Below are 22,396 nucleotides of genomic sequence, written 5' to 3' on the forward strand. Positions count from 1 at the left end.
TGTAATCCCAGCACTTTGGGGAGGAGAAGGTAGGGAGATTGCTTGAGCTCAGAAATTCAAGATGAGCTGGAACAACATTGCGAGATCCCATCTCTATTAAAAGTCCAAAATATTGGCTAGGCATGGTGGCATGAGCCTGTAGTCCCAGCTACTCAGGAGGTGAGGTGGGAGGATCGCTTAAGCCCAGGAGACTGACACTGCAATGAGTTATGATATCACAGTGCTGTACTCCGGCCTGGGCAACAGAATGAGACCCTATCTACACACACACACACACACACACACACACACACACACACACACACACACCCTTATTGTTTCTGTTTCTCTGGAGAACCTGAATATATAACCAGAGGTTTGAAAATCTATGGGATGTTTAAAGGGGGGGGGGGTCACATCCACTTACAGAGATTAAGAAAAACTCCACTTTGGGAGGCTGAGGTGGGCATATCACTTGAGCCCAGAAGCTGAAGACCAGCCTGGGAAACATAACGAGAGCCTGTCTCTAAAAAATTTTTTAAAAGTAAAAAAAAATTCATGAACACATTCATTCTTTCATTTATATATGTCATAAACATTCACTGAGCATCTACTCAGAGCCAGGGACTATTGTCAATACCGGAAATACAGCAGTAAATATGGACACAGTTCCATTGTGGAGCTTACTTTTTAAAGGTGGAAACTGTGTAATAAATACACATTATAACATCAGGTAGTGCTAGGAGCTACAAAGTATAACAAAGTAGGATGGGGTAAAGATATAGTGACACAAGGAAGGCAAGAGTAGTCAGAATTCTATTTTGGATCAGGATGCCCTCTCTGAAGGGAAGGTGACATTTGAGAAAATAACTGAAGGGAATAAGCCAAGCAAACGTGTGAGAAGAGTTCAGGGCAAAAGAAACACCTGATGCAAAGGCAGTGAGGCACATGCTGGAGATTACCAGGAGAATCTGAGGCAGTAGAAAAATGAAATACGAGAAGAGTCAGATCAAGAGCCCATGGTAAGCAGTTTAGATTTTATTCTGAATGTGATAGGATGTCTCTAAAGAGCATGACCTCATGTTTGCCTTTTAAAAAGCCTTTTACTAAATGTCTTACTGCTTTTACTATTCCCTCCTAGAGTAAAGAATGGATTCTAGGAGGGAACAGTAAAAGCAATAAGAAATTTAAGAAGATGGGGTTGGCTGGGCACAGTGGCTCACGCCTATACGCCCAGCATTTTGGGAGGCAGAAGTGGGAGGACCATTTGAGCCCAGGAGTTCGAGACCAGCCTGGGCAACACAGAGGACTGCAACTGCATCATCCCTGGCTACAAAAATTTTTTTAAAAATTAGCCAGGGATGATGGCACATGCCTGTGGTCCCAGCTACTCAGGAGGCTGAGCTAAGAGGATTGCTTGTGCTCAGGAGGTCAAGGCTGCAGTGAGCCATGATTGTGCCACTGCACTCCAGCCTGGGTGACAAAGTGAGACTCCGTATCCAAAAAAAGAAAAGAAAGAAAATGGGGTTTAATAAAGTGGAAAGGATCTTGACAAGTGAGATATTCTGGATAAGTTGACACAATCAAATACGACGAGGCTAAAGAGTCACCTGCTTGGGGATTAAAGTTCTGAGAGTTGATGTAATCTCAAATTAGAGAGTCTATAAAGAGACAGGAAGAGATGAGAAGGTGTATATTTCGAGGTACAAAGAAGAAGCAGACTCAGTAAACAAGAGAGATGGGACCCAATATATTACTTGATAGAAGCCAAAATTGCAAAGAGCCTCATAAAGCAGCAATGTCAAATGCTACAGAATGATTGAGGAGATGGTGAGAATAAACCAAAGAATTTTACAAGATAGCAATTTCAAGAAGCTTAGACATCCTGATTCAGAGCTATAAAAGGGTTCTTTTTTATTACCAAGTTTTAATTAGTTTTCTTATTTCCCAAATGGGATCCCAAAAAGTTGACTCTGAATTAACTGAAAAGGAGGTCATCCAGGTGGGCCTGGTCTAATCACATAAGCCTTTTAAATCTGGGTCTAGAGCGGAAAGACCAAAGTAAAAGAAATTTGGAAGTCAGAGAGACAAGTCCTGGTAGCCTGCACGAAAGCAAACATCCATGTTATGAATGGCCTCTGGAGGCCTTGAGGCAAGGAACTGTAGGCAGGCTGTAGAAGCTGGGAGCAGTGGCTGGCAAGAGGCAGCAAGAAAAGAAGGACTTCAGTCCTGTAACTGCAAGGGACTGAATTCTGCCAACAAACTGCATGAGCCTGGAAGAGGACCCTGATCTCCAAATGAGAACCACAGCATGGCTAATACTTTGCAGCCTTGTGTGACCTGGAGTGGAGAACACAGATCATCCGTGCCCAGACTTCTATCCTACAGAACCCGTAAGGTCATTCATGGGTGTTGTTTTAAGCTGCTAAATTTGTGTTATTTGTTACGCAGCAATAGAAAACTAACACAGATTCGTTCCATTTCCTATGGAAGGGGCTGCTTCTGTTACCTAGCAGCAAATATGAAGAGAAGCGAACTTGAAAAAACAAAGCTTGACTTTTTATGGTCTCTAACTCACTATTCCTAGGGATTCTGCTCAATTACCGCTTGAGTCACAGTACTTGTTTTGCTATCTACATTTTGCCAAATATCAACTTTCTGAAAATCATGAGCAGTGGAAACAGGCTTTTTAATTTTCAATTTTAGAAAGTAACTTTGGCAATTACGCAAAACTAAAAGTAACTGGGTATTTAGGCTCTTTGAATGTCAAAGTAGTGCCAGCGCCTGGAGACACACATCCCTGTGCTAATCTCAGAAATGAGCCACAAGGTCATGACTCCTGTCTTCCCTTGAAGACCAGGAGTTTCAGCTCCACAAATGAAAATCTTTCGCTTTTGTTTGGATTAAGAATAGTTCAGAAGTGTTTTCAGCTGCGAAAAGAAAGGCATTCCCTCCCAGATAACTACAACCTTGACCCCTAAAATGTGTACTCTCGCTAGAAGTCCAGGCACCTCCTTATTAAGGATGCAACAAGCCGCGGCTCCGCTCGTCCTGCCGGGAACTGTAGTTCTCCCCCGTCGACCTTCAGCAATGAAAACCTATCGCGCGCCCAACCGGCGACCCAGACGCCAGCAGCCAGGATTGGTCCCGGACGAGGGCAGCGCGGCGCTGATTGGACTACATCCCCGCGAAGCCGCGCCTCCCGCTACTCTCCCACACCCCACCCCGCTGCTGCAATAACCTCATATCATCCCAGTCCGGCGAACTCCCTGGTGGCTGCCTCACTGCCAGCCCGGGCCTCTCCCGACGAGGGTGGCCCTGAGACTCGCGTTTGTCCTGGAGGCTAGGCAGCGACCAAGGCTCCCCCGTTTTTCGCTGACGGTCCTAGGTCAGCCTCCTCACGCGCCCTCGGGAGCCCCAGTGCTCACCTGGGCGGCGGCGGTCACACCCGATAACTGACAGGCCCGCAGCATCTCGGTCAAGCGGACGGCGCTGCTGGTGGACTCGAGCTGCCGCGGCGGCGCCAGTTAAGTGGAGGCGTGCTTGCGTGTATGCGTGCCCGCGTCCGCGCCCGGCGCACCGGAAGCACAGCCGACGCCACTGCGCACGCGCGGCCCCTTCTACGGTCCCTGACTCCGCGGCTCTTAGAGGGTGGGCTGTGTCCCGGCTGCGGAAACGCCAACTCCAGGCGATTGGTGCGAAGGAGGCGAAAAGGGCGGATTCCCTTTCCGGGTCGCGCCCGGGCTGCGGGTCCTTATCCCCAAGCTGGGGTTACTAGGTGAACAGGGCCGGAGGGAGAGCGTTCTGAAATCCATTCTTCAGCTGCACGTGGAAAATGGACAGCTGTGACTCTTAAGAGAATTAAAGCAACAAAGCATCTCAGCCTGCTCTATGAGCTGGATATTTCGTAGGAAGGAGCCTGTTTGGCGAAAGTTACGTAAACAATGGAATTGTCTCAGTTTGCGCGTTTGTTTCGTTTGACAGCCTTTCAGGGAGTCATCCTGATTGCTGGAGACGGTGAACTAACACTGTGGGGACCCTTGTGCGGAACGTGTCAAGTGGCACAACAAGGATAGGAACACGGGTCCTTCGGACTCCACAGCTTCTGCTCCTTCCAGATTAAACCACACTGCTTTCTCCAAGTTGTTACTGTAGTAACATCATTTTGGCTGCAGTTTGTGGATGGGTTGGAAGATGGGAAGTCAGTGCAGAAGCACCGTTGAAAGTATTCCACTGGGCCGGGCGCGGTGGCTCACGCCTGTAATCCCAGCACTTCGGGAGGCCGAAGCTGGAGGATCGCTTGAGCCCAGAGGTTCGATACCAGGCTGAGCAACACAGTGAGACCTCGTCTCTATATAGAAAAACAAAACAAAAAAAATTTAAAAAGAAAAGTAGGGCCAGGAGCGATGGCTCACGCCTGTAATCCCAGCACTTTGGGAGGCCGAGGCGGGTGGATCGCCTGAGGTCAGGAATTCGAGACCAGCCTGGCCAAAATAGTGAAACCCCGTCTTTACTAAAAATACAAAAAATTAGCCAGGCATGGGGGCAGGCACCTGTAATCCCAGCTACTCGGGAGGCTGAGGCAGGAGAATTGCTTGAGCCCGGGAGGCGGAGGTTGCAGTGAGCCGAGATCACGGCATTGCACTCCAGCCTGGGCAACAAGAGCGAAACTCTGTCTCAAAAAACAAAAAAAGTATTCCATTGATTCTGTAATCAAAATAAAACGTTAAATATTAAGCATGGTATTAATACTCCATGTATACTCCAGAATTAATATGTTAGTATTAATACTATTAGCATCTTAGTGCAATATCGTGGAAACTAACTTTTCTATCTTCTATTGAGTTTGCAAAGTATTCCAAGTCTTAACTGGGTAATTTATTACAATATGTATTCTCTCTAGAGGTAGACTGCGCTATGACTTGGAGCATGGAGAGATGGACTTGAAAATTACCTGAAATCAATGGTTATGTTTGTATATGTTCTATGTTCTATGGTTTTTAGGAGACTACAGTAATTACATATGTTTCGTATCTCTTTCACTTAGCTTCCAGAGCAGTCTCCCGTTTTCTTTAGTAATTTTAGCAATTGAATTGCTGCCTCCATGCCCACTGCTGTCATGCACAGTGGTGCCAGTGTGATGACTTTTCTAACACCCTTGGCTTTGAACTTCTCAATGCCAGTGAACGCTTTCATCCTGCTTCAGTCATGTGGTGCCAGTGTGATGACTTTTCTAACACCCTTGGCTTTGAATTTCTCAGTGCCAGTGAATGTTTTCATTCTGCTTCAGTCATGTACGTCACAGCCACAACTTGCGCCTGAACATCATTAGCAACCTCTCTAGCTTCAAGATCTCAAACCTCAAAATTAGCCTCCCAACCCCTCATAACCTATGTGGAGAGTCCTCACTTTCCACATGGAAGTTGTCAATATTTTTTTTTTTTTGAGACAGAGTCTCGCTTTGTCACCCAGGCTGGAGTGCAGTGGCGCGATCTCGGCTCACTGCAAGCTCCGCCTCCCGGGTTCACGCCATTCTCCTGCCTCAGCCTCTCCGAGTAGCTGGGACTACAGGCGCCCGCCACCACGCCCGGCTAATTTTTTGTATTTTTAGTAGAGACGGGGTCTCACCGTGGTCTCGATCTCCTGACCTCGTGATCCGCCCGCCTCGGCCTCCCAAAGTGCTGGGATTACAAGCGTGAGCCACCGCGCCCGGCGGAAGTTGTCAATATTTTTGCTTTAAAATGTTATCAGGCAGGCCAGGCGCTGTGGCTCACACCTGTCATCCCAGCACTTTGGGAGGCCGACGTGGGTGGATCACCTGAGGTCAGGAATTCGAGACCAGCCTGGCCAACATGGTGAAACCCCGTCTCTACTAAAAATACAAAAATTAGCTGGGCTTGGTGGTGCGCGCCTGTAATCCCAGCTGCTTGGGAAGCTGAAGAAGGAGAATCGCTTGAACCCGGGAGGCAGAGGCTGCAGTGAGCCAAGATCACACCACTGCACTCCAGCCTGGTGGACAGAGCGAAAGTCCGTCTCAAAAAAAAAAAAAAAAAAAAAAAGTTATCAGGGGCTGGGTATGGTGGCTCACATCCCGGCATTTTGGCAGACTGAGGTGGGAGGATCACTTGAGCCCAGGAGTTTGAGACCTGCCTGAGCAAAAGAGCAAGACCTCTCCCAGCATTTTGGGAGGCCGAGGCGGGCAGATCACGAGGTAGGAAGATGGAGACCATCCTGGCTAACACGGTGAAACCCCGTCTCTACTAAAAAAAAAATAATAATAATACAAAAAATTAGCCGGGCGTGGTGGCGGCCGCCTGTAGTCCCAGCTACTCGGGAGGCTGAGGCAGGAGAATGGTGTGAACCCGGGAGGCAGAGCTTGCAGTGAGCCGAGATGGTGCCACTGCACTCCAGCCTGGGCGACAGAGCAAGACTCTGTCTCCAAAAAAAAAAAACAAAAACTGAGACCTCATCTCTATAAACAATTTTTTTTAAATTAGCAGGGGATAATTATGCATGCCTGTGGTGCCAGCTACTTGGAAGGCTGTGGCGGGAGGATCCCTTGAGCCCAGGAATTCCAGGCTGCAGTGATTGCACCACTGCACTCAGACCCTGTCTCTAAAAAACAAAATTTAAATCAAGTCACTCACTTGTTCAAAAATGTGCAGTGAGGCCAGGCTCAGTGGCTCACACCTGTAATCCCAGCACTTTGGGAGGCCAATGTGGGATACCTGTTTGATTCCATACCAAACAATTGAGACCACCCTGGGCAACATAGTGAGACCTAGGTCTCTACAAAAAATTTAAAAATTAGCCAGGTGTGTGCCTGTAGTCTCAGCTACTCAGGAGGCTTAGGTGGGAGGATTGCTTGAGCCTAGGAGGTCGAGGCTGCAGTGAGCTGTGATCGCACCACTGCACTCAAGCCTTCGCAACAGACCAAAACCTAGTCTCAAAAAAAAAAGTGTGCAACGACTCCTGTTGCCAATTCAAAGAGCTTTTATGAATGTTTCAATATACTTGTCTAGCGTATGTGCCTGTTTTTGGACTCAAAGTGGCCACCATAGGTGGGAGATCAAGTTGGCAACAATAGTATTCCAAGGTAATACACCCTATATCTGCTCTGTACCCCAGGCTGCAGTGCAGTGGGCTGGATCTCGGCTCACTGCAACATCCGCCTCCCAGGTTCAAGCGATTCTCCTGCCTCAGCCTCCCGAATAGCTGGGACTACAGGCGCGCGCCAGCACGCCCGGCTAATTTTTTGTACCCCTTAGTAGAGACGGGGTTTCACCGTGTTAGCCAGGATGGTCTCAATCTCCTGACCTCGTGATCTGCCCGCCTCGGCCGCTCAAAGTTCTGGGATTACAGGCGTGATGGCGCCGGCAAGAATTTTTTTTTTTTTTTTGAGACGGAGTTTCGCTCTTTTGCCCAGACTGGAGTTCAGTGGCACGATCTCTGCTCACTGCAACCTCCGCCTTCCGGTTTCGAGCGATTCTCCTGCCTCAGCCTCCCGAGTAGCTGAGATTACAGGCGCTTGCCACCGCGCCCGGCTACTTTTTGTATTTTTAGTAGAGACTGGGTTTCATCATGTTGGCCAGGCTGGTCTCGAACTCCTGACCTTGTGATCCGCCCGCCGCGGCCTCCCAAAGTGCTGGGATTACAGGCGTGAGCCACCGTGCCCAGCCCCAATATTTTTTTTAAATAAGAAATTTTGTAGAACCTTCTATAGGCAGTCGTTTTACAGCGGCGAAGAGCGGAACCCGGCAGATGACATTGAATAAAGGTTGAGTGGACAACTCCTTTGTTCTTTTCCTCTTCCTTGACTCCGCCTCCTTGTTTTCCCTTCATTCTCTTTTGCTCTTGTGCTTTTAAACCCAAAGCGGCCGCCGTAGGCGAAGGTGAAGATGGCTGCCTCTGCCTTTGCTGGTGCAGTGAGAGCAGCTTCAGGTCAGTAGAGAGCGACATACTCCATGCATGCCTTCACAGAAGGGGAAACTGGTGCGGGATGGAATGGGCGTTTAGACTGGAGGTTAACAAGCAAAAAGGGTCATTATTTAAGATAAGAAGATTGCGCCCAATTTTCTCTGGGGCGGTGTGACCGGCAGCCCGTACCAAGTCCCCCGACTCGGACTCACGCGGGCCTGTGTGTCACGCATTTGCCGCTTCCTTACTAGCTTTTTTTCCCTAGAAAACAAGCCAGAGAAACTGGAACGGAGGGGGCGAGGGAGACCAAAAAGTCTCACCTAACTTTCTGATTTAGAGGCTACGACCTGCCATTCACGACCTTTAACCTTCAGAATTAATTTCTCCTAACTTAAGATTCTACACCTCTAAAATGGGGGTCATACCGCCTACCTGGGGATTAAATGAGATAATGCACGTAAAGCGTCTTGGGCAGTGTCTGTCTGACACATGATAAGCTTGAAGGCTAATTTAATTTTTAACTACAGCCCCCGGCACAAGGGCTGGTATGAGGACTTCTTGACTGAGAGATAGCAGAAGTAAAGGCGACTAAATTAAGTTACCGTCACGTTAAGTACTTTTTGCAAAAAGTTAAAAATCATCTAAATACCATAAGATGCTCAGTAAGTTACTTTAACACAAAATATATTGTTAGGATAACATTTTATGGGAGAATATACGAGATCAGTCAAGAAAATGCAACAATGTAAATTTTCCCGTTAGAGAAAAGCTTTTTTTATGTGGAGTATTTTTTGTGTTCGCGAAATATAATACATATGAAGAAAATTTTATATAGTATGCATGAACGGTTTAACAGTTTAAAGCAAACACCTGTTTAACACTCAGGTCAAAACAGTGCACCACCAGAAGCCTCCTCTCCCCTGTGTATCAAAATTCTCTACTTCCCCCCCAAATATAAACACTGTTCTCATTTTTATAATTACTATTAGGTTGCCTATTTTTCCTATAGTAGTTTTAGCATCTATATGTGCATCTCTCAAGAACATAGTTTTGCCTGGTTTTGAACTTCACATGAATTGGTTCATACAGTATATATGCTTTAGTATCTTCTTTTACATTGTGAGATTCATTCATTTTGCGTAGCTCTAATGCTTTCTCATTGCTATTTAATTTTTTTTTTTTTTGAGACGGAGTTTCTCTCTTGTTGCCCAGGCTGGAGTGCAATGGCACGATCTTGGCTCACTGCAACCTCCTCCTCCCAGGTTTAAGTGATTCCCCTGGAGTAGCTGGGATTACAGGCATGCGCCACCACGCCCAGCTAATTTTGTATTTTTAGTAGAGATAGGATTTCTCCATGTTGGTCAGGCTGGTCTCGAACTCCTGACCTCAGGTGATCCGCTCGCCTCGACCTCCCAAAGTGCTGGGATTACGGGTGGAGCCACCGTGCCCGGCCTGCTATATAATATTATATGACTGTTCCACAATTCTCCATTTCCAGTTTGGGGCAATTATGTACAAAGCTGATTGATCTTGTCCTGGCATATGAGTCTTAATTGTTTCTAAGGATGTGGGTACGTGTGAAACTCACTGTGGAACTGCCTGGTCAGAGAATATGTATATATTCAGCATTGCCTGATACTGCCAAACCGTTGAGGCTCCACATCCTCACCAACACCTGATATTGTCAGACCTACAAATTTTTGTTAATCTGGTGGCTTTGTAATGGTATCTCATTGAGATTTAAATAAGCATTTCTCTGATTAGTAACAAGCTATAGTGTGTTTACACATTTTTATTGGCCTTTTGAATTTCCTTTATGCAATATCCACTTAAATATTTTGCCCATTTTCCTATTGGATCGTTTGTCTTATTTATTTAGAGTATTTTTTTGTTTTGTTTTTGTTTTTGTTTTTCATTTATGTGTGTCCTTTATCTTCTCCCACTCAGGCTTGTCTTTTTTACACTATTTTGGAGTGCCCTTTGACGAAAATTTATTTTTCATCTACTTGAATTTATAGTTCTTGTAATTTTTAAATAGATGATGTAGGTAGTTATCAACTTACTATTAATTTAGATTCTACTGAAAACAATTTAAAGAGTGATGTGACAGCTTATTTTTAAATGTCAGTATTTTAAATATGCTGGAAATTATAGCCTTTTTAACAATTTAAGCTATTTGATATTTTAGATATTAAGAATTTGTGAAAGGGTGGTTTTTCAAAATTCTTTTAGGAAACATAGCATCAGAAATCTTGAAGACTCCTGGTTTCGATACTGTCACACTCTCCTCCACTCCCATCCAGTGCAGTTCATGTGCCCCATTCATTCCTTTGATTCATGCCACATAGGGCCATTGTAATTCCCCAAATGTACATCATCCCCTTTGTACGTCCTGTTCCCTCTGTCTCTTCGTACTCTTTCAAAACTCTGGTTTTGTGTTACCTCTTTTGTGAAAACATCTGTGTTCTCTATATAACAGTGTGTTTAGAGTAGACTAGTCTGTATGAAAATGCCCAGACGGGGCAGAGGACTGAAGGAAATTAGTTACTTCCCTTGATATACTGCACTTTTGTTAACAAAGCTAGACTGTTAGGTTTCCCTCACAGGCTTAATCACATGATTGATCCACCAGAAGGCGCAGTAGATAGAGCCTCCCCACATATTTTCCCATGAACTGCTCTCAACCAAGTTCCCAGTTCCTATTGTTCCCGTAACCATTTTTTCTAACTTCAGTGTATTTATTCCTGATTTCATCTTGTTGGTTTTGATATGTTTTTCTCTCTAAGATCACTTGGAGTTCTGATACTCTGTCTCTTCACAAATACATTAACAAGCCATCGTTCCCAGCTTGCTTTTTGGGAAAATTGATAAATATGTCTTATGCAGCCTCAGGATCTTCATAAAAATTGAGAACAAAAGAATTTCTTAGTTTTTTAATTTTTTAACTGAGAGATACCAAAATCTGATGACCTGTGAAAATTGGAACATTTTCTTGTCTACAGTCCTCCAATGCACTTAATCTTCCAAAGATTACCTCCTGCCTTATTACATCTGCACATCTTTTCAGTTCTTTGAGATTTAACTTATTTATTTGATTTCCAAGGCCCTATGTAAGGGCTCTCTCATCAGTTTTCTGCACCAATGTTTATACTACCCTTTTCAGTTGCAAATTGTTATCTCTTTTTCTTTTGTGGAGACAGGGTCTTGTTCTGTCTCCTGGAGTGCCGTGGCAAGATCTCAGCTCACTGCAACCTCTGCCTCCTCAGTTCAAGCAGTTCTCCTACCTCAGCCTCTGAGGAGCTGGGACTACAGGCGCGTGTCACTCTGCTCAGCTAACATTTCTATTTTTAGTAGAGACGGGGTTTCACATTTTGGCCAAGCTGGTCCCGAACTCTTGACCTCAGGTGATCCTCCCGCCTTGGCCTCCCAAAGTGTTGGGATTGCAGGGATGAGCCACCACACCCGGCCCTGTTATCACTGATGGCCACATATTAATATACAGGTTAGGCATTTCTAATCTGAAACTTTTTGAGTACCAACATGACACCACAAGTGGAAAATTCTTTTTTTTTTTTTGAGACGGGGTCCTGCTCTGTCGCCTAAGGTGGAGTGCAATGGCACAATCTCAGCTCACTGCAAGCTCTGCCTCCCGGGTTCACGCCATTCTCCTACCTCAGCCTACCAAGTAGCTGGGACTACAGGCACCTGCCACCATGCCCGGCTAATTTTTTTTGTATTTTTAGTAGAGACGGGGTTTCACTGTGTTAGCCAGGATGGTGTCGATCTCCTGATCTCCTCATGATCCGCCTGCCTCGGCCTCCCAAAGTGCTGGGATTACAGGCGTGAGCCACCGCGCCCGGCCCACAAGTGGAAAATTCTTTACCTGACCTCACGTGATGGGTGGCAGTCAAAACTTTGTTTCATGTACAAAATTATTTAAAATATTGTATAAAATTTACTTTAAGCTATATGTGTAAGATTTAAATGAAACAAATGAATTTCGTGTTTGGACTTGAGTCCCATCTCCAAGATATCTCCTTTATGCAAAATTTTAAAAAATCTAAAATACTTCTGGTCACAAGCATTTCAGATAATATTCAACCTGTATCGTCTTTGCTAAGTATCCCTCTTCTTTATTATCTGCCGTTAGCATTAATTAAATGTTTTCTCTGTGCTACGCTTCCAAGCACTATACATGCTTCATCTCATTCAAGTCTCATTACCTCTCCATAATTAACTTCATTTAAATTTGAGGAAACTGGGGCACAGAGAGGTTAAGTAACTTGCCCCTGGTTACACAGCAAGGGAGTCATAGAGCTAGAATATGAGCCCAAATCATCTGATTCAAATCCTAGCACTTCTATATCAACATGGCCCCCTCATTTGTTATCTGAAATCAGTGCGGTAGAAAATAGGAGAGTAGTTCTAAGTCCCAGCCAAGCATCAGACTCAGGTGGAGTATTTTTCGCTTTTTTTTTTTTTTTTTTTTGAGATGGAGTTTCACTCTTGTTGCTCAGGCTGAAGTGCAATGTTGCGGTCTCGGCTCACTGCAACCTCTTCCTCCCAGGTTCAAGTGATCCTCCTGCCTCAGCCTCCCGAGTAGCTGGGATTATAGGCGCACACCACCACACCCGGCTAATTTTGTATTTTCAGTAGAGATGGGGTTTCTCCATGTTGGTCTTGAACATGGTCAGGCTGGTCTTGAACTCCTGATCTCAGGTGATCCGCCTGCCTCGGCCTCCCAAAGTGCTGGGATTACAGGCGTGAGACACCATGCCTAGCTGGAGTATTATTCTTAACCAACTTTATTGAGGTAGAATTTACATGCCATAAAATTACCCATTTTATGTGTACAGTTTTATGATTTTTTTATTAATTTAGCAAGCTGTACAACCAATACCACATTCCAGCTTTAGGACTTTTTTTTTTTTTTTTAGTTTTGTATTAGTGCATTTTTTTTTTTTTTATACTTTAAGTTCTGAGGACATTTTCATCATCCTGTGGAACTTTTTTAACACACAATTTTGAGTCCCAAACTGGACTTCAGTCAGAATTTATGGGTGGAGCCAGAGCTCCACGAGTGATTCCGGTTTGCAGCCATGAACTATTAGTCTGGCCATAGTGGGAAGGACTGATAAGAGGACTGCATCCAGACCACACGTCTAGGTTCTCTGAAATCTGCCTTCTGACCTATTCCACCCCACTGCCCACTACTTCTCCCCAGGCGTCTCTGATAGTCAGGCAAACAGTCTCAGCCTCTGAGGCAGGTCTGGTCCTCAACCCATACATGTACAGTTGACCCTGGAACAACACAGCAGGTGGGGTGTCAACCCCCAAGCAGTTGAAAATCAAGTATAACTTTTGGCTCCTCCAAAACTTAATTACCAATAGCCTACTGTTGGCCAGAAGCCTTACCAATAACATAAACCTTTGATTAACATATATTCTGAGGCTGGGCATGGTGGCTCACCTGTAATTACAGATTACAACACCTGTAATCCTGACACTTCGGGAGGCTGAAGCAGGTGGATCACTTGAGCCCAGGAGTTCAAGATTGGGCTGGGCAACATGGCAAAATTCTGTCTCTACAAAAATTAGTCAGGCATGGTGGCACATGCTGTAGTCTCAGCTACTTGGGAGGCTGAGGTGGGAAGATAGATTGAGCCCAGGAGGTCAAGGCTGCAGTGAGCTATGATTGTGCCGCTGCACTCCAGCCTGGGCCACAGAGTAAGACCCTGCCTCAAAAAAAGAATTTAAAAAACATATATCCTGCATGTTATATGTATTATACACTGTATTCTTAACAATAAAACAAGCTAGAGAAAAAGTCATAAGAAAGAGAAATAGGTTACTGTTCATTAAGTGGAAGTGGATCGTCATAAAGGTCTTCATCATCTTTACATTGAGTAGGCTGAGGGGGAGTTGGTTTTGCTGTCTCTGCGATTGCAGAGAAAGAAGAGGTGGAGGAGGTAGAAGGGGAGGCTGGAAAGGCAGGCACACTCGGTGTAAGTTTTTTTGAAAACAATCTGTGCATAAGTGGCCCTGTGCAGTTCAAACCCATGTTGTTCAAGGGTCACCTGTATTTGTTTCAGTCCCCATGCCTTTGCTTACGTTGTTCGTCCTACCTGAAATGTGTTCCTCCTCCTCTAAGGGCCTGTTCACTTTCTAGAGAACTCAAGTGCCTCTTCTCTTTTCTTTGAGAATCTTTCTCTCGCCACTCTTGTCTCTCCAGGAAGGGTCCACGCTCTTGCATCCCTGACCTGCCATTGTACTGTGTGTGGGAACTCTGTCTCACCAGAGTATAAGATCTGGGAGGTGGGAATAAATGTTACACACATCTTTTTTCTTAGTACTGGACATAGAGCTAGCAAACATCCGACTTGGTTGTGATGATGGTTGCACAGCTCTCTAAATTTTCCAAAAATTGTTGAATTGTATACATAAAATCAGTAATTAATTTATGGTTATACCTTAGTAAGGTGGTAAAAGCTTCACAGGTGAGTCTGATGCTCAGGGCATGTTAATTATGTTTAATACTTGGTGGCAGTGATACATCTCTTAATTTTTAATATCTGGATGCATATTTCGGAGTATTAAATATATATGCTCCTATCTTTACAGGAATCCTACGGCCCCTGAATATTTTGGCATCTTCAGCCTACCGCAACTCTGTCAAGAATGCCTCTCTTATTTCTGCATGGTCCACTGGACGTTTTAGTCATATTCAGACACCAGTTGTTTCCTCTACTCCCAGACTTACCACGTCTGAGAGAAACCTGACATGTGGGCATACCTCAGCGATCCTTAATAGGTAGAGTATATTTCTTTGTGGGGTTTATTTGGTTTTTTTTGTTGTTGTTGTTTTTTGTTTTTTGTTTGTTTTTTTTTTTTTGAAACAGAGTCTCACTCTGTTGCCCAGGCCAGAGTGCAATGGTGCATTCTCAGCTCACTGCAACCTCCACCTCTGGGGTTCAAGCGATTCTCCTGCCTCTGCCTCCTGAGTAGCTGGAAAGTTCTGGGATTACAGGTGTGAGCCACTGTGCCTGGCTGGTAGAGTATATTACAATAAACATGATGCTTAGACAAACTTTGCAAGATATTCATGCCTGCAGGGGTATCCTAGAAGTAGGTGGTATTCTTTGCCTACCTGCAGTTAATTATGTAGACGTCTGCTTGATTGAGTGGGAGACTCTGACTGACATCCATGTATCTAGGCGCCTGCAGCAGGAAAATGCCAAACACAGCATGCTTCTGATGTTGTATGTGTGCTTTCCTGCATGGAAGCTGTCATCCAAAGTGGAGGGTGCACAAGATGCTCAGCTTATAAGGATGGGCTGCATGTGTTGGTCATTCAGTCAGCAAATAGTTAAACACCCCTGGGTGCCTAGCACTGTACTTGGCAAAAAGGACACAAGGGTAAACAAATTGAAGTCCTCAAGGAGTTTGCAATCTGGTGGGAAGATGGATAAGAAATCAAGCAATGATAATAGAATGAATTATTTTACAGGGATTGAGGGGGTAGGTTTTAGAAGATTGCGAGTTGGTGATGGTTGCTATTCTAATTTATGCTTAATGTCATGGGTCATTGGAAGTAATATTGTATATGAAAAGTTAGTTCCATTCCATTGGAGCAGCTTTTCTCATTTCTCAGTATAGATATGAATTTTAATCCTTTTATCAGTCTGATTACAAGCTAAAAATTTTAAAATATATTTTTAGAGTGGCCCCCGTGCTTCCAAGTGTCGTGAAGCTGCCAGTCAGATCTCTAACATACTTCAGTGCAAGAAAAGGCAAGAGAAAGACCGTGAAAGCTGTCATCTATAGGTTTCTTCGACTTCATTGTGGCCTTTGGGTGAGGAGAAAGGTGAGTCTTCACACTGTTACTAAATTGAAAAAGAAATGTGAGGCCAAGCATGGTGGCTCACGCCTATAATCCCAGCACTTTGGGAGGCCGAGGTGGGTGGATCACAAGGTCAGGAGTTCAAGACCAGCCTGACCAACATGGTGAAACTCCATCTCTACTAAAAATACAAAAATTAGGCATGGTGGCAGGCACCTGTAATTCCAGCTACTCGGGAGGCTGAGGCAGATAATTGCTTGAACCCAGGAGGTGGAGGTTGTAGTGAGCCAAGATCGAACCACTGCACTCCAGCCTCGGCGACAGAGCGAGACTCTGTCTCAAAAAAAAGGAAAGGAAAAAAAAAAAAAGGAGTGTGAGCAGATTAAAATCAAACAGAATTCAGAATTCAGCCAGGCACTGTAGCTCATGCCTGTAATCCCAGCACTTTGGGAGGCCAAGGCGGGCGGATCACTTGAGGTCAGGAGTTCAAGACCAGCCTGGCCAAAATGGTAAAACCCCATCTCTACTAAAAATAGAAAAATTAGCCAGGCGTTGTGGCAGGTGCTTATAATCCCGTCTGCTTGGGAAGCTGAGGCAGGAGAATCACTTGAACCTGGAAGGCGGAGGCTGCAGTGAGCCAAGATCACACCACTGCACTCCAGCCTAGGTGACAGAGCAAGACTTCATCTCAAAAAATGAAAAGAAAGCAGCTTAAGACCAGTTTTGCAAAACCATTTTTGAGATTTAGTAACTGCCCAAATCCTAATTCCCTTTCATTACTTGGAAATTAAATCTTTAAAAATCAAAATTTGGTTCCCTGTAAAAATAAAATAGTTGGTAGAACTTTCTTGATGTTTGAAAGGTTGAAAGGATTCTCCCCTGTTTTATAAACAGTAGTAAATTAATAGATAAATGGGTTGGTTGGAACTCTCAGCTCATTTCTCTATTGAAATACTGTGGTGGGTAGTTTCCTACACCAGTCAGCAGAAGCTCATATAATCCATAAGCAGCTAAACTAAAGTTCTAATGTTCTGAGTTTTGTGAATTTGGGACCACTGGAAACATTTCTTCCCTTTTGTGTGTGTGTTTTTTTTTTCTTTTTTTGAGACAGAGTGTCACTCTATCGCCCAGGCTGGAGTGCAGTGGTGCAATCTTGGCTCACTGTGACCTCTGCCTCACGGGTTCAGGCCATTCTCCTGCCTCAGCCTTCCAAGTAGCTGAGATTACAGGCATGAACCACCATGCCAGGCTAATTTTTGTATTTTTAGCAGAGACGGGTTTTCACCATGTTGGCCAGGCTGGTCTTGAACTCCTGACCTTAAGTGATCCACCTGCCTCAAACTCCCAAAGTGCTGGGATTACAGGCATGAGCCATGGCGCATAGTCCCCCCTTTGGTTTTTATACCAGTTATTTCCAGGTCCTCTTCTAGCCCTAGGTAAAATGAAATGGGTGGGTTTCCTTGCCTTCCTTTCCATGTCCCTCTTACTGGGCTCTGGAGCCCTCATGTTACTGTAAAGGACCTGATCATACTCTCCAGTCATAATACCTAATTCAGGGCTCCCGAAAGCATACCCTGTATAGAATGCCCTGCCTCTTCAAAATCTAATTTTCAGAGAAAAACAAAAAATCTGGGTAGATGAATTCATACTAATGTGTAAAACAAAGTATTTTCCATGACACGGTTTCATCCAGCAGTCCTTGGTATTTATTGTTTATTCCCTCCTTCCATTTTTGAATCTAGAGATTGTCTAAAAAATTCCAAGCATTTTCATAGTGGTTCCATTCCGTGAATAATCTTTAAAGGATACTGGTGGTAATGAGCAGGGCAGCAAATTATGTGTTTGTACATCAGAGATCCATAGTAACCCAGTTTGGCCTGCAAACTATGAAATTATTACACAAATGGGGAGATTTGGCTTTAAATGTTTGCATTTAAAATTCTAAGCAGTGAGTAGCAAAAATCTAACCTCTAGCATTTTAAAACCAGAACTCTTAAATAACCTTTCCTTATTTCATCACTGTCCTTCTAGAAGTTGATGGTCACAATGATGATACTAAGACATGTCAGAAATTCAAGGCACATACTCAGCAAAGAGCCATGGTTTTGTTAAGTTGGTATTGTGCCATAAAGAGCCCTTGGCACGAAAGGACCCAAGGGCTGTGTGGTTTTAGCCAGATGTTAAGCTGGGTGGCACCTAAGATCCCTTCTAGTTTAAACAGGCTATGTTACAGTTTTTATATTCAATCAAATTTTCCTTTCCCGTCTTTAAAAATAAATTCTTCAAAATGAATAATACCTGTATGGGTGTATATGAAAATTCTGGGTTAAATATATGGGTTAACTCTTCCTTCACCACTCCTAATAATAGTCTTACCATATTCATAATTCCTTAGAAAAGTACTTCCTATAAAAATTGGTCGCTTGTGTGTGAAAAGAATAAATTAAGCAATATATTTGAGAACTGTGCTTCTCAGCCCTTGTAATACTCAGCCTCCTTAATAAATATTAATGTTGTTACCTAGCCCGCACTCCATCCTCCTCTACATTAGGAAAGACAGTGGTTAAGAACTTCTATTGGCCTGCGCGAGATGGTGAGACCTTATCTCTACAAAAATTTAAAAAATTAGCTGGGTATGGTGGTGCACACTTGTGGTCCCAGCTATACGAGAGGCTGAGGCAGGAGGATCACTTGAGCCCAGGAGGTAGAGGCGGCAGTGACCGTGATCACGCCACTGCACTCCAGCCTGGGTGACAGAGTGAGACCCTGTCTCAAAACAAAACAAAAAAAGAACCCTTGTTAGCCCTCAGACCTCTGTCTGCTACTTCTCTAATCAATGGTTTCTTTTTTTAGATGTAAAATAGAATAGTATGTTGTTAAAGATTGCTGAAGAGATAGTAAGATCATACCTGTGAAGTTAGTGATTATAATTCTATGTCATTATCTTGTACTTTCCCAGCCACACACATTTAGTTTTATTTTCTGTGAGTTTAATTTAAATAACATTTTTTTCTAAAATATTATTTATTACTAATTCTTTTTCAAACTACACATGCTTTCTCCACACCCCCTCCCACTCTCCCCTCCCCCGGCCATTGAGAATCACATCTTTCCAAGAACTATTCCAGCCCCTATGCAAGTCTGTTTTTTGTTCTTACTGGGTCTATAAACCTTGAGTTGTGAAGATACCTGTTGTTTCATACATAATATGATGTTTTACATTTCTTTGTAATATCTGACAGGCTGGCTATAAGAAAAAATTATGGAAAAAGACACCTGCAAGGAAGAAGCGATTGAGGGAATTTGTATTCTGCAATAAAACCCAGAGTAAACTCTTAGATAAAATGACAACGTCCTTCTGGAAGAGGCGAAACTGGTATGTTGATGATCCTTATCAGAAGTATCATGATCGAACAAACCTGAAAGTATAGATCAGAAGTTTCACTTGTTTCTCAGTTATTGGATATGTATCTTTGTGTACATGATATCTTTGCAAAAATGGATAAGTACAAAACTTGATGTAAATTGTACCAATGAATATGTAAACATACAGTGACAACATTAAACTTATAAAAGTTTTAAAACTTAATGGATCAGACTTTGCCAGATTTGGTTAGGGAAACAAATTTAGAATGGTGCATTATTTTTAACAAATGGTTTTGGCTTAACTAGTTGTTTCAATTATGCTCTTTTAGTTGCAAGGAATCTCAAGTGGGACAAACATAAAAAGATTCAAAAGCTACAAGTTAGCTCAAGCAGTGTGACATTATTTCAAGGACATGTGCCTGGCAATTCAGGAACCACCTCACCAACCCCATCTCCCACCCAGAAATCACCCCCCAGCCTCAGGAAGAGCAGAAATTGGGTGGTGCTCCTCAGCAGGGGAAGGTGGATGTTTAGGCGTGGGCTCTGCACGCATGTGACTTGCTTCTTTTTGCATTGTTAACTCCATTCTCTCTGTATTCACCAACTTCTCTACACAGCTTTTGCATACTTAGAGTTTCTGTTCCTTTGTAATAACTTTAACTTGCACCTTTGAGGTTCTTTTCTACATCATGACCTTCAGCTCCTGTCACTAGTCTCCAATTGCCAAGGGAATTTAACTGGGCCAGACTACCTTTTTATACTAGGTCTGGTTGGGTCATTGTCTAGAGTAGGGATTGGCTGTTCTTAAGTCAGGAGCCCGCTTTGTATTAGCAGGTTTGCATGCAGCAAAAAAACAGTTATGCGAGCAGTTTCACTTGGAGGTTCACATGGGGTGGCAGCACGCTTAACGTCTAACACACCAGGTTCATTGTGTTCATAACACTTGTCATTTATTGTAACAACATTTTTTCATAGAGAGGAGAGTAAATAGCCCTTCAGCATGCTCATTCATGAAACAGAAGAGGCTGTACAAGTGAAGACAAGGGCTTTTTATGGAAGTTTTGAGAGATAGGTATTTATATTTTCTAGAGACAGGAGTTTTGCTCTGTTGCCCAGGCTGGAGTGCAGTGGTGCAATCATAGCTCATTGAAGCCTCGCACTCCTGGGCTCAAGTGGTCCTCCTGCCTCATCTTCCTGAGTAAGGATATGTATTTCTTAAAAGTTAGTTTATCCACTTCAGATTTCATGTTTTCATTTGTAAGGATAAACTTTTCCCACAAATTTTCAACAATCATTGTAGAAACTAAGGGGGAGAAAGTAATCTCAGTTGTTTTAGAAACGATGAAAAAGTTAAGCATTGTTTACTTGAAGTGGGCAGGGAGGCAGCACTGAGTAAAATTCAATTGAGTGGTTACAGTCTAGGGCAGTGGTTCCCAACTCTCTGATCAGAATCATCTGGGAAGCATTTTCAAACAGCAAAGTACTTTGAAAACCATTATGAAATAGAATTATGCATGAATTACTGTTTCAGAGCCTTTAATGTGGTAGTTGGTGATAAGATGAAATTCCTCTGTTAGTAAAATTATGAAATTGAAGTTCTGCAGCATGTCAGGCCAGGATTATTAGGGGGATTCCTCGAAACTAGTGTGTGTTTATTAAAAGGAGAAAGGATAACAATAGAATGTTCTAAAACCAAAAGTCCAAGTGCGTGTCTACTTATGGGACAAATAAATAAAGAACAGACATTTGATTCGAGGTGAAGTAAAAGCCTGAAACATGGAATGGCATTCTGTTTTGATGGATATTCATTTCTTCGCACTTCTGAGACGGCAAAGCCAACCACTTAGAAGTCTTGCACATCTTTGTCACCTGCCTGGCTCCTGCCCTCTGATGTACCTCTGGGTAGTGAGATGGAAATGGTACCTGCAGAAGCTGGGGAGAAGGACACTTTTGCACAGCCTCCATGATGTCTTTAACGCAAATATGGTGACAAGGGTCTCGGTTACAGGGGCCTCAGAGCACCTTCGTTTCTCCTCTAGACCAGGGACAGGAGGTATAGAGATAAGGACTGGCAACCAGAGCCTCAGCATCCAAAGACGGACTGAAGTGGGACAGCTGACAGGCACATAACTTAGGGGAAAGGGAATTTCATACATACGATTTCTGTTTTGTGGGTAGGAGGGCTTATCATCAACACTGATTTTATAATCTGACAATAAGTATCTTTCATTAAAGAGTTTACCTAAATGATGTTCGATTATATGTATAACTTATAAAATATTTATGTATAGTTTGTTTATTCAGGTATATGTATAATTTATTGAACACCTACTATGTCCCAGCATATCTACAAAACTGGGTACATACATACTATCTAACTGCTAATCCACATTTCCAGTCTTACAAAGGACATAATGATTAGTTAAGCCCTAATTTAGATTTGAGGAAACTGAAGCTGAGAGAGGGTTAAGTAAATTACCCAAAGTACAGCTAATAAGACCCAGAATCTCAATCGCCCTCCTTGGGGTCCTGTGTATTTCCCCGAGTCTTCTAACAACATAAGAAAATTCATATCTAAATCAACAAGTGACTGTAATCTGGTACTATAAATACTAAATAAACACTTCTTCATAATACTGTACCAATTCAGCTTTTAAATTTTATTACTTTGCTTTCCTGTCCTTTGCCAACTCTTAACCTGGTTAATCCCAGTTCTGTCAACATTGGACCAGGCTCAGTAAATAAACAAATGAATGGATTTCCAGCCTTTTTTTTCACCATCTCTTCCTGCTTTTAGTCCTCTGAATCTGCTTCTTTTCTTACTGCTGCTTTATTTTACAGTGGTTTTGTCAAACATAGAATACAGGACTAAAAATGCAAAGAAATTGGGTCTGTGTTTGATTTTGATGTTTCAAATTTTGAGCTTCGAAGTCTTTGTGGCCACCCAGTGAAGTTTGAGTCTGCCTGTTCAGATGTGAAAGGTAAGGGCTGCAGCAGGTTTAAGGGCATCCCTTCCACCCACAGTGGCCCTTCACCACCCTGTTGTCACCTGCACAGGCACTCCCCCATTTGCAGATGAAGAAATGTTCAGAGAAGAAAAATGATGGACCAAAGGTCTGTTTGCACAATTGAAACTCCACCAGTGGACTATTATATTTTCACAGCTACCTAGTTTCTGCTGATGATTTTTTTAAATGTGAAATAAACAGTGATACTTTCAGGTTTGTAGTTGTGTGATGAACTGGTTTTCAAAACACTTTTATATCTTCTTTCCCTCTCAACATCTTATGCAAC

The 22,396-nt window shown here is 43.4% G+C and overlaps 2 protein-coding genes across 18 annotated transcripts in view; one reads left to right on the top strand and one right to left on the bottom strand.

Annotated features, from left to right (window-relative positions):
- The window catches only part of IMMT (inner membrane mitochondrial protein), a 52,500-nt gene extending 48,666 nt beyond the window's left edge, over positions 1–3,834 (bottom strand). For 8 of the 17 annotated variants that reach the window (XM_032178521.2, XM_058428329.1, XM_058428327.1 and 5 more), the window contains exon 1: positions 3,408–3,549. In XM_032178521.2, the coding sequence (XP_032034412.1) occupies positions 3,408–3,452 (45 nt within the window). In that variant the 5' untranslated portion in view covers positions 3,453–3,549. Of the gene's footprint in view, positions 1–3,407 lie in introns of all 17 variants that reach the window. The other 9 variants (XM_032178522.2, XM_032178517.2, XM_058428326.1 and 6 more) reach the window with 7 other exon arrangements.
- A 3,904-nt stretch (positions 3,835–7,738) lies between these two features.
- Positions 7,739–22,322, top strand: MRPL35 (mitochondrial ribosomal protein L35). The gene is made up of 5 exons (XM_032176562.2): positions 7,739–7,756; positions 7,854–7,920; positions 14,518–14,707; positions 15,616–15,760; positions 18,979–22,322. The coding sequence occupies exons 2-5, from the start codon at positions 7,878–7,880 to the stop codon at positions 19,165–19,167; spliced, it is 567 nt and encodes a 188-aa protein (XP_032032453.1). The 5' UTR covers positions 7,739–7,756; positions 7,854–7,877; the 3' UTR covers positions 19,168–22,322.
- The last annotated feature ends 74 nt before the right edge of the window (positions 22,323–22,396 follow it).

The sequence above is a fragment of the Hylobates moloch genome, unplaced genomic scaffold (assembly GCF_009828535.3).
Source record: "Hylobates moloch isolate HMO894 unplaced genomic scaffold, HMol_V3 SCAFFOLD_15, whole genome shotgun sequence".
Classification (NCBI taxonomy): domain Eukaryota; kingdom Metazoa; phylum Chordata; class Mammalia; order Primates; family Hylobatidae; genus Hylobates; species Hylobates moloch.